Genomic DNA, 12,216 nt, shown 5'->3' with positions numbered 1-12,216 from the left:
GCTGAAAGCCTGGATTTAGATAATCCAAGTTCAGGTGATGGTCACCGAACTCCCACACCTGCCTGTGTTTTGGGAGGTCGTTCTCAGCTCCAGTGTTGGTCCCGGAGACAGAACTTGGGTTATTTAAGTTTATCTCAGAGCTTTTAACACTTCACTCTCTCTCTCTGCCTTTTGTGTCGCGGGTCATGTTGCACACCTGTCGCTTCAGCGAGGCGTCAGCGATACCCGTCACTCCGCTGAGAGGATTCGGCCAAATATCCTGCTTGTTATTCCTTTTCTTGTCCCGGGAACATGAGGAGCGAGTCGCTGTCATCGGAGGAGGCGGGAAAAGGTTGGGAGAAAAAACTTAAAACTTAAAATGAATAAGAAATCTCAGTTTATTAAAGGAAGTAAGATCCATCTTCACTATTGTGTTTATCACTGGGGTATTTACAGAAACTTAGAAAATTGTTGAGTTTGCGAGTAAAACAAAAAGATGGTTATTCAAACCAAAAGAAAAAAGAAGAATAGTACATTTTATTTGTACATCTATGTGTCGTAATTGTTCATAATTTTACTTGTAACTCTTGTCACGTTATTGTATGTTAAAACTTTTTTATGATTAAATTCTATAATTTATCTATTGAAATTTTGGATTGAAATATTGAATAATTGAATTCAGTGATTTATTTACTGTAAAATGCATGAATTAAAAAAAATATTATATATTATCATATATATATATACATGTATATAAAACCATTTTTTACTCAGAGTTTGATGTTATTATTCCAATATTTCAAAATAAAGGTTCTAAATTAAATAGAACATTTAATTTAATTTAATTGATTTATTATTTAATTCAAATGAATTAAACTTTAATTCATAGTCCGTTTAATTCAACATAAAAATGTTGCTGACACTTGAGCCATTTCAGAATTTTTATTGAATTTAAAAGACAAAAAATTGAAAAAAGAACTATTGAATTTGGTGAATTTATTTTGGAATTATTGGAATAAGAATGTCAAACTCTATGTGTAAAGAAATAATAATTGAGAAGATATTCTATTGTTTTAATTAAATTAAAACGAATTAAATCTTTTAATATGGAAATGATTTAGTGTAATTATAGAATAAATTATTGAAATAAATATAAAACATTTGAAATATTAAATTCAATCAATATTCCGATCTGTAGTACTTCAGTATAAAACTAGAACATCCACCAGTTGTATCATGTTCAGGAGAAGAAAAAAAAAAAAAAAAACACTTTTCCATGCAAACACTCCTTTAATCTACTTAATTGAAACCCCCGTGAATAAATGAGAAAACCAACAGGAGGCACCTGATCCTCGGGGCTAATGGATTGGAGATGCCTTTCCCAAAGGGAGCGTTTGAGCAAAACAAGAGACACTAATCTCAGAATTGAGGAGCCGATGCTGCGTCTGCATCGGATTTCTCCGCTCGCCCCGTTTCTCTTCCTGGTCGACGGCCAGATGCTCGCTCTGGTTTCACCGCGATGGACGCCCCAGATAAAACGTTTTCAGTGACAAATTTATTAAAGTTCTGTTCAGGAACCAGAAAGAATAAATAAGACATTTTTTTCCCACATGAACAAACATGTACAGAAGACACATCTGAGAACACACCAATGCATAGATGTTACCGGACGATTAAGACAGACATCTACATTTTTTAGTTTAGATCCCTGGTGGAGAAAGTCCTCAAGTTCCAGTCCAAGACCAGGAGGAAGTCGGGGGGGACATAGGGGGGACGGGGGTGTATAAAAATAAAGTCTCCACGATGACAAAACGTTAAATATATATAGACATTTGGCAACAAACAGATATTTAAAGACTCTGACTCTGAACTCTGCGCCTGAATAAAAAAAATAGAATAAGCAAGAATAAATAAGGAGGGTTGGATGAGCGGGTTCTTCACGGTTCTGAGAGCTTATCATGGTACCTGAAAACCTTCTACTGTACATGAACGCTACGACGCTGAGGCCAAGTGCTTTTTGTCAATCGTTTTTTTGTGTCCGTAGTCCAGATCCAGGTCCAACTGTTCGTTTCGCAATCAAAACTGTCCGTGGTCCACTTCGTCCAACCAGGACGCGGGACTGGCCGGAAAGTCCGGGTACCCGCCGCTGCTGCCGGTGGACAGGTCGGAGCTGGGGCCGTTGGCCGTTCCCATGGAGACCCTGACGGTCGCCGGGTTGATGCCGCCGCCCTGGGTCATGATGGAGAGGCCGGAGTCCGGGTAGACCAGGCTGGTGATGAGCGGCGGGTGTCGGGGCAGGGACTGCAGAGACCCCGGTGACGTGGGGAGGCCGTACGGACTGTTGGAGCGGATGTCGTGGAACTGGTCCTGCGAGGGAAGGACGGAGTGTTCCAGGGGGAAGGAGCTGTGGTTGTTGCTCGCCTGACGGCCCCCGATCGCCGGGGACGACTCGTTCATGCTGCTGTAGATCCCGTTGGAGTGACTGAGCTCCGACATCGGAGGCTCGTCTGCTCGGGAAAAAACAAACAAAGAGCTTTTGTTAGACGAGAAAAAACTCAAGAAACCTGTTTGTTTACTTGTGTTTTAAACAAAAATACATTTGCGATCAGGGGTGTGAGGAATGTACACTATATTTATCAAAAACTGTGTTTTAATTGTTGTTGGATTTCAAATAATATTTAATTGTATGGTTCATATTTCAATAAAGTGTTTATAACAAAATAACACGTTTTTTTTTACTTACAGTTACCATTAAAATATTCACATAATTTGTGTGTTGCTATAAAACTTTCAGCCACTAATTCACAGCAATCATATTCGTCCGCCACTAAAAGAACATTGAAATCCCGCCACATCCTGGCGACGACTGAGGATGAGAGGATACAGTGGACTCCACCGGCTTTATGTATTTACAGATTGCTAGACTTGGAATTTAATTTTTGAAATGTAAGGGTGTGACAAAATATTGCTACACTAATATATGACAATGTTTTATTTTCAAGATAAGAATATATCAATATTCAACTCTTTTTTTGGTCTTTCACATTTATTTTACCACAATTCTTTCATGGTTAATTGTAGAATAAAATTTGTGTAAAACAAATGTATTCTTATTTATTTTTTTAAACTAATAATTAGCAAACAAGTATCCACATTATTTTTTGGTTGCAATTAAACATCCAGTCACTAGTGAGCAGCAGTCATCACGTCCTCCACAGCTAAAGTAACAATAAAATCCCACGAGATCTGGGCCATGACTGAGGACGAGAGGATACAATCGACTCTATTGGCTTTTAAAGCTGATGTTTGGACATATTTTGGTTTCAAAACAAATGAAAGCAGTTACGACTTCATCAAGAGTCATGTGGTCTGTAAATTCTGCAACACCAGAGTCAAGTACTCAACAATACTACACATATATCCTTGTGACTACAACATCACAATAAATTGTATCGTTGACCATGCGTCAAAAAAACCCAGATTCTTGACAACACACACTCCTTTGCAATATGCGTGACGATAATAATTCAATATTTAACTACATTTGAGTATTTTTATCTTTTCAAAACTCAAGATTCCACCACATAACTGTAAACAGATTGAAGCGTTACCTGTGAAGGAGACCTCCGCGTCACTGTCCATGCCTTCTTCCTGGATGCTGTCCTTGTCCGACTTGGAGCTTCCCCTCGAGCGCTTCATGTTGCGGAAATACTGACCCCACCGTTGTCGCCCCGCGTCCTTCTTCAGGCGCTTCTCTTTCGCCCGCCGGTTCTGAAACCAGACCTGGAACAGAAGAAAGAACAGGTTAATGATGGTATCGTGAGCTTTTACTTTTCATTTTCATTTTCTCTCTTTGTTTAATCTTACGATCAAACTATTTTACTATTATATTAAAGTTTCATTATCAAATAATTTCTGTTTAATTGTCTTTTTTTAAGATTTATAAATAATACATTTTGTTTAATAATGGATGCTGTACACAAGCAGGGGGCGACAGTACGATATATTGTGATACTGGAGGACAGAGGATGTATTGGGTTTCTTTTACCAGTTGTAACACACAATACTGTTTCACGCTTAACATCAGCTGAGTAAATATAAACAGCGAGATAAATACTAACAAAATCAAATGAATATTTGCACGTTAAATAAAAAGTGCTGTTGAAAATAAATCATTTTAAATATACATTTTCTGGATCAATTACATTTTAATTAATTTTCCTTTTGACATTAATCAAAGAAGTAATTTAAGGTATACTAGTTGTTACTGAAAAAATATCTTTCGAGGTGACTTGTTATTATTTAGTTAGTTATTTAATATTTCAAATGCTGAAAAAGGTGTAAATTTGGCGGAATAGCGTCGTCACAATACTGGTGGAAGTGAAATGTGAAAGTGAATGAGAAACTAAATAACGAAAGTATAATATATATATGTATATTTTAAAATCCCACATATTTCTCAAACGTAATTTAAAGATAAGATTAATTTCCCACCCTACATTTTTGATAAATAACACCAAAAAAAACGAGAAGATAATTCATTAAGTTCTTGCAGATATTTTTACACATTTTAAATGTTCTAATGTGCCGTGTAAGGCTGTTAAGCATTAACAAAATGAAACCCAGAGGTTAACCTGTGCTTTAAACTTTTAGAGACTCTCGTCTGACACACAATCTCCCAGCTTCACCGAAAACCCACATTAATCACAGTTTTAATTAACATTTTTAGATCTTCTCACAGACAGGTTAGCGTCCCTGAAATTATTCATCACGTTTTCATATGCATTAATAAGATCCATGTATTTTAGGTAACAAGAAAAACATGTAAGAGACTTCCCAACAGTGTGAAAAGAGGTAATCAAGTAAATAAATTCATGCAGGGAAATGAATCCATTTAACTCACAAGGCACAAAAAGCAGTTTTACATGCTCCGTAATGATATTCCTCCCAGAGTTAACCCTCTTCACCTCTTTCCTTTTACTGAATAATGAGCAGCCTTTTAGTGGCCCTCTTCCCCACTTTTGTCCTTGCAAATAAAACAATATATACGGCCACTGGCTAACAACTGGCATGCGGCGCCTCAACAGGGAACAATATGCGAAGGAGACCCTCTTAGCATTGTTAACGAGCTCGTACTTAAACCACGCCGACATGGACGAGGACTTCCATTTTTTTTTTTTACTCGCCGTAAATCCCTCCCCCCCCTTTCCGACGCACACACACTTGTTAAGAGAGTATATGCTCGTGCCAGTTCACCCACAGGGCCGATAATGGAGTCGGGACACTAATGGAGGAGCCTTTAATGGACAATAATATACTTTACCTGCACGACCCGCATGTCCAGACCCGTCTCCGACGATAGCTGCTCCCGGACGTGGCGAGCGGGTTTAGGCGAGTTGTTGTACGCGTTCTTGAGGGTTTCCAGTTGTTTCGCGGTGATGGTGGTCCGGGGTCTCTTCGCGGTGGAGTCGGCCTCTGAAAGATGGCGAGATAAACGTGGTTAGAGTCGGGGGCGAGATCCACACAAAAGCAGCGGCAGAACTGCAGAAGGTTCTAAACATCATCAGCAAAAAAAAAACATTAAGACCATCAAGTAAATGGATGCTCTGCCCTCTCATTAGTTAAATCCATGTGTGGGTTTTTTGGGTGAAAAGTTGCATTAACTTGGTGGCGTAAATTACAGGGTTCGTGTGTGTGTGTGTGTGTGTGTGTGGGCGCAGTAAATTCAAACAAACAGATGGGGAGATAAAAAATTCAACCAGCAACACACTCTTCTGGGAATTCACGGAGCAGTCAAGAGTGTCTCGTAAAGGATCTGATGCGTGTAAAAAACATGAGGGATTATTTAAAGGGATCTTAAACGTGACCTGATGTTTTATTATTAATTGATATTAATTTATCAGACCATTAACATCTGTTACCAGTTTTAAATAATTAAGATACGAAGGTGATGAACTAACACCGGCTTATTTTGATTCAAAAATAAATAAGCAATGATATTGATCCACAAATGTGTAGCAAATTTTTCAGCATCCAATGCCACGCAACTATAACTTAGATATAAAGATTTGATTCTTTCTTTTTTTTTTAAATTGTATATTTAGTTTAAATTCTCACAGAATAATGTAGCAGATGTTTAATTTGGAAGATGAAGGAGTAAGATGCAATTAATCATCCATAAATCAGCTGTTAAAGCTGTGTTTCCCAAGAAAATATGGTATGTTTTAGGCAGATCTGCATTTATTTAAAGATAAAAATGACCAAATTGATCATGTTTTTTCTGCTTTATTCAGCAACATCAGTGGCTTTTGAATGTAAACTCTTGCACAGACAAAACTGTTGTTTAGTTTATTTAACGTCACTGTTTGTATGCAACATATTAAAAGATCTGTTTTAAAAGATACTTCTTGGACATAATTTTAAACTGTGACACAAACCAACAAAAATATTTAACGTTTTTTTTCACTATTATTGTTGTTTCTTTTTTATTTAATCAACTATACACATTTTTCAAGGTAGTAGAGTGTAAATGATCTCACCTCTCTGTTTGGCGGTCTCGTAGTCGGCCTTGCACACCAGCCTGCTGTCCTCCATCAGGTAATACTCGTCTCCCGTGGCCAGTTGTCTCTTGCACACGATGCAGGCGAAACAGTGCAGGTGGTAAACAAAGTCCTGTGCTCTCCTCACGACCTGGGTGGGTGGAATCCCCTGCTGACATGCGGCGCACTTGGTCCCGAATCTCCTTTGGGGAATTTCAAAGATTTATCATCAATAAAAAGCATCATATGAGATACTTTCATCAAATAACAGCTTATTTATGGATCATACATTCAAAAGCTGAAATGCTTGGTATGATAAATATAAATTGTTGTTATGTTTGTTTAATTTTCTGTCGATTTTAAATCTAATTCATACAAGTAAAGCATATTAAGCTGCATTATTATTTCATAATTTCACAATTGATCCACAAAATGTCATATTGCACATCTGGAAAAACAATGGGACCTGTGTTTGTTTACTTAAACAAAAATGTCTTCTTTTTTGTTGTTACTTAAAGAGTTTAAACAGTTTTAAACGTATTGATCGGAATAAAATACAATAAATATGTTCTGAGAATTATAGATGTTCATGCCAATATGTAAACAATATATATTTACCATGTTAATGTGAATTTCTAGCAACAAATTGGCAAATGCAAAATATTTATTACACATATCATTATAATAATAGTTGGTGATCATTTTTTTTAACTCAAAACACTAAAAAAAAACCTTCGTAACTTTCATAAATTATTATTTTTAAAAAGGTATTAACGGCTAACAGCTAGCAACGGCAGCAACACCAAGACGACATTTTAAAAAATCATATTATTTATTAAGATAAATAAAATGTATCGAATACAAATTTAAAATTGATATTTTATGTGTCTTTGACATTCAATTTAGCTTTATTTTATACCTTTAACTACAATTATTGACAAACACTTGTAGCTGGAATGAACTATTTTCCTTTATATATATTTAACTTAAATGGCATCTACTGGTATTATTGTATTTTCTAAGTCACATATATTTGAAGAAACAAATAAAAATTAAATTATATCTCCATCGTGAGATGATTTGGCGCCATTTTACGTCCTTCCGGGGACCGTTAATGGCGGCCACTTGTTTCTTGTGCAACACTCACTTGAAGAAGTCTTCTTTGCAGTAAACACTCTCTCCTCTGCTGAAGCACTTGTCCGCCAGCGGAGACTGACAGTCGCTGCACTTCAGACACTTGCTGTGCCAGTGACGGTCCAGGACTTTGAGGATGAACCGGTCCACGATGTGCTGGTTACATCCCGCGCACATGGGGATCTCTGCGGGAGACAGAAGCAATCGATCAGGATCATCAGATCATCAGATCATCGTCTCCTGTCACGTCAGGGTTCGATTAGCTGCTCCTGAGGCGCAGGTGAGAGTCCAAACATTCGAAAACAACGCATCAAAGTTTCGTTTTTTGGCGAGAACACAAATGATAAACAATATAATAAATTAAATGTCACTGATTTTTAAATGTATTTTTTAAACACAAAAATATTAATAAAAAATGTACATTTTTAGCCATAGTTATTTACTAAACTCATATTTGAATATAATGCTATCGATATATTTTTTTAATTATGGGTTGTAATGTTAAAACAAACAAATATTGTAGGATATTTTTATAGTTTTTGCAACTTTCTCTTATAAAAAAATTAAAATAAATAAAAACCCTATTTTCTTATTTAAGACATTCGAAATGTGTTTGTGCTTTTAATGCAATTGAAATGAGCTTCTTACGCATCCCCACGTTATTCTTATTCTTATTTCAATTAATATTATTATTACCATTGTGGTTGTTATTGTTTATTATAATAGTATAATCGTTCTTATTGTAATTAAACTATGTACTTATATTATCAAGCACGTTATGACAAATGGAAAAAAATGGACAAAGTAAGAACAAGCATGACTTGCATCTGCTCCTGCATGAGCTCCATCAACGTATGAATGTAATAACGACTTAATACCAGTGATTTTTACCAGTTTTAGTTCGTTTTTTTAAATAATTTACTTGATTTTTGACAATTTGATGTCATGCAAAACGTGTGATATTCCTTTATATGTCGAAATATACATTTAATTTGAGTTTCCATGATCATTTTAATGACTTTCTCCTTATTTTAAACATACACTTTCAATTTTAAATACCAGAAATGTTTTTTTTTTTTAAGTGAGAACACGTGCTAAGTGTGTTCAACTAACAGATTAAGAAAATAATTGTGACGATTAAAATAGTTACCATAGTTTTGTTACTACAACCTTAGATAAATCACATCTATAATAAGACATTAACAAGGAAATAATCCCACAAAAGCCATCAGGTCGCTTTCTAGCCACGTCATGATTTATTTAAAAAGAAACACTTCATGCTGGAGCAGGTCGAGGGATCGCTTCTCTATTGTTTTGTGACGATTCATGTAAAATACATGATTTTCTTTCTATTAGGTTGCAGCAGGTGCAGAGAACAGGTGAGTCCAGCTCATGCTTTATTTACTGCTGCGGCCTCTTAGCGCCACTGACACATCCCGGAAGTTGCTCGAGTTATCATGTGACTATAGGATGGAGCTATATCAACAAAATTGATTTTATTTATTTAAGTTGCATGTGATTTTTGATACCACTTTTGATAAGAAATGTAATCCGGTGAAATTGAAGTATTAACATGCCAAAAATACAACCAAATGAAAAAAATGATTAAATAAAAAAAAGCGTCTTCAATGCGTAAAAGCGGTGCAACCATCGCTGCACTACATTTGCTTTGAAACGTTGACACTTGATTTAAAAACTTTCTGTCAAACTATTTACTATTAAACACGTCAACCATCATTTTCAAAGCAAGATCATTCAATTGAGTAAGTAAGTAAGTAATTTTTATTTGTATAGCGCTTTTCCAGACCAGGGTCACAAAGCGCTTAAACAATCAAAACAATATTCAATAAATTAAATATTTTAAAGATCAAGATAAAACTGATAACACAACAGGATATTGATAATTGAGGTCGATTTGTTGCTGGAGATGTTATTACCGTACGGTTAAAACATTCGTTTTATGCGTTGAAAAATATAAGGAAAAACAATTTAATGTTATTCACATTTAAACCCAAAATTAAGTAATTGTATCTATCAGATAGAAGTCGCCATACCTTCAATTTCAGTTAAATTTGCTTTAATGTATGGATGCGACACATGATATGGCAAAAATAAGGCTTTTACCGATAAATTGCTCACAGGATTACAAAGACAAATTCAGCTACAAATAGATTTTTATAAATAATCATATAACAACATTTAGAACTGACTGGTTCAAACGCGTATATTAATATTAATAGTCCGGCCATTGACTACATTTAACCTTATGTACATTTATATGAAATACATTGGAAATAAAATATATAGTACTAATGTTTGCATTAATTGTACGTAAAACGGGTAAATTATATTTTTAATGCGTAAATATAAGATGATCCCTTTATAATAAAAAGTTTTTTTTTAACATGCGGTATATTTTAACCTCATCTATCTTGTAAAATGTTTAAATATCGTAGTAGGCTTTTAAATGATCACGTCATGTTATATAACTTAAGAAAATAAACTTGTTTTAAGTAAGTCGGCAAGTATAATAGTTTTGTAGAAACAAATATAACTTAATATATTTCTTAATATTTCTTAATTTGTGATGTACTTACGGTGTTGTTTTAATAATCCATACACAATAACATGCACTAATAAATCAAGAAATGTCCATTTTCGATTAATCTAAAAAATTTATGTATTTTTTATCCTGCATTACCTTCCCGCAGCTCCTCGCTGTGCGTCAGCAGCGCCAGAAGCATGTCTGCATTATTCGGGGCCTCTTTTGGGGTCTCACCGCAATCGTCCATTACGCATGATTTACGCAGACACGCATGCAAACTTTAACCTGAGGTATATCCTTTAAAATGGCCGGCGGACCTTGGAGAAGACTGGTTTTGTGTGTGGTTTTTTTTGATGCACGAGATTATACACATGCGCCGTTTCCAGGTGACGAGAGATTAAGATCAGAACCTGAAGATGACGAATAGGGGGCGGACATGGGTGGTACCGACGCAGAGGACGCCTTGGACTTCCGTGGGCTGTTTTGTACTATATTATTAGATAACATTTATTTTGGACTGTTTAAAAAATAACTAAAGAACCGACTTTGAAAAGTAAAAAAAAGTTAATTTTAATTATTTTTAGTTGATAAACTGAATTGATATTGATCAGGCACAAATCGATGACGTTTTATTGCAATTATTTTAGTCGAAAATAAACGTTCTCCCATTTCCGAAATGTTTTTTTCCAACCTTTTAATATATATATATATTTTTTTAAATATACATGTTTTTTTTTAAACACTTGCACTCGCTGATCACGTCCCTCTCGGCGACAACTGTTTGTTTTAGGGGCGAGAGAACTGTTCGATAACATGTTGATCGGGCCAGAACCCCAATGAATTTTATTGACACTGATCTTCGGCACAAAAGAGCGCCTGGGGAAATCACGGCGAGTGGTCGTGGGGGCCTTGCTGACGAATCCAAAATCAATCCTTCATTTTTAGTTTTCCCCTTCAAAATAGAGGGAAAAACGCAATATTGACTTAAATACATTTATTTTACTATTTTATAATTGAAGCCATGAATCGAACAAAAAAAATGTTTCCATTAAGGTTTTTTAAATAAGTATTAAAGAAGTTAGTTTTCTTCTCTTTTTAAATCAAGATGTCGGTTCTTGAAGTGAACATTTTACGCATGAGTCGTAAGATGTCGCCATGGTAACAGCAGGTGTTCCACCTGTCGCGGCAGCAACGTGACACTTGTTGATCTTTTTTTGTGTGGTCAGTGGAATGGTATATAGGAGAAGGTTTTAAAAAAAAAACAACTCTTTGCGCTGTCAGGCTGTCAAGAAAAAAAATAGAGGCAACCGTAGGCCGCAGCCCGGTTCTCGATGACAAGCGTGGAAAGAGGCAACAGCTGTCGCGCAACAATGACGGCTCATTACGCATTCTCAACGGCGCAAAAAAAGGGGAAGTCTGGTGGATCCTTAACATGAAGTCATGAATCAGAGAAGCCATTAAACAGTTTCACGGCTGTCAGCCCGGCGATTACACGCCCAATATAACGCTTCTTTTTTTTTTAAACACCCCCAAAAAAAAGTGGCGCTCTTTACCTTGGCCTCCGGTGTATCTGGAGAAACTCGCCGTGTTTTGACAACTCGAGCCCGGATGCTCCAGCAACATCTTGTCGGTCGATTCCAAAAAATAGTCGAGCAGCAAATAATAAAAAAAAAAAAGGAATCAAATCTCCCGCTGATTTTTTTGTTTTTTTTGTTGTTATCCTCCAAGTTTGGCTTTGGAAAGTTTGGCTTTCACGCAAAAAAAAAAAAAAAAAAGTTGCGGATCCTAAGGAGGAAGGGAGGACGGGGGGGCAGAGACCGAAGTGTGCGACCCTCGGACTTCACTTCAGACACTGAGCCCTGCGGGGGAGCTGCGGCGTGGATCTGTCCACGGTGCTGAAAAAAGGGGGAGTTTCTCTAAAACAGTCAGGAGGCGTGTGTCTCGCACGCACACGCACACACACCCTCCTCTTTTTTTTTATGTGTGTTGTGTTGCACGTGTCCGTCTTTTCAGGGCGCA

General features: G+C 36.3%; 1 protein-coding gene across 1 annotated transcript; it reads right to left on the bottom strand.

Annotated features, from left to right (window-relative positions):
• Positions 1–1,514: 1,514 nt before the first annotated feature.
• lhx3 (LIM homeobox 3) lies at positions 1,515–11,820 on the bottom strand. The gene is made up of 6 exons (XM_087792435.1): positions 11,751–11,820; positions 7,666–7,837; positions 6,519–6,721; positions 5,303–5,454; positions 3,591–3,762; positions 1,515–2,486 (listed from the first exon to the last, which is right to left on the bottom strand). The coding sequence occupies exons 1-6, from the start codon at positions 11,818–11,820 to the stop codon at positions 2,056–2,058; spliced, it is 1,200 nt and encodes a 399-aa protein (XP_087648561.1). The 3' UTR covers positions 1,515–2,055.
• Positions 11,821–12,216: the final 396 nt, after the last annotated feature.

This window comes from Callionymus lyra, chromosome 5, assembly GCF_982586985.1.
Source record: "Callionymus lyra chromosome 5, fCalLyr1.hap1.1, whole genome shotgun sequence".
Taxonomy (NCBI): Eukaryota; Metazoa; Chordata; class Actinopteri; order Syngnathiformes; family Callionymidae; genus Callionymus; species Callionymus lyra.
The sequence above is the reverse complement of the archived record's forward strand: the minus strand, read 5'-3'. Positions and strand labels throughout refer to the sequence as shown.

What these genes read in the sequence shown, in the direction of transcription:
- lhx3 (XM_087792435.1), bottom strand. Translation starts at nt 11,820, where the DNA reads ATGTTGCTGGAGCATCCGGGCTCGAGTTGTCAAAACACGGCGAGTTTC. An exon ending in TGCAAAGAAGACTTCTTCAA is followed by an intron (nt 6,722 to 7,665) that starts GTGAGTGTTGCA and finishes AATTCCCCAAAG; the next exon opens with GAGATTCGGGACCAAGTGCG. An exon ending in TGGACATGCGGGTCGTGCAG is followed by an intron (nt 3,763 to 5,302) that starts GTAAAGTATATT and finishes CTTCTGTTCCAG; the next exon opens with GTCTGGTTTCAGAACCGGCG.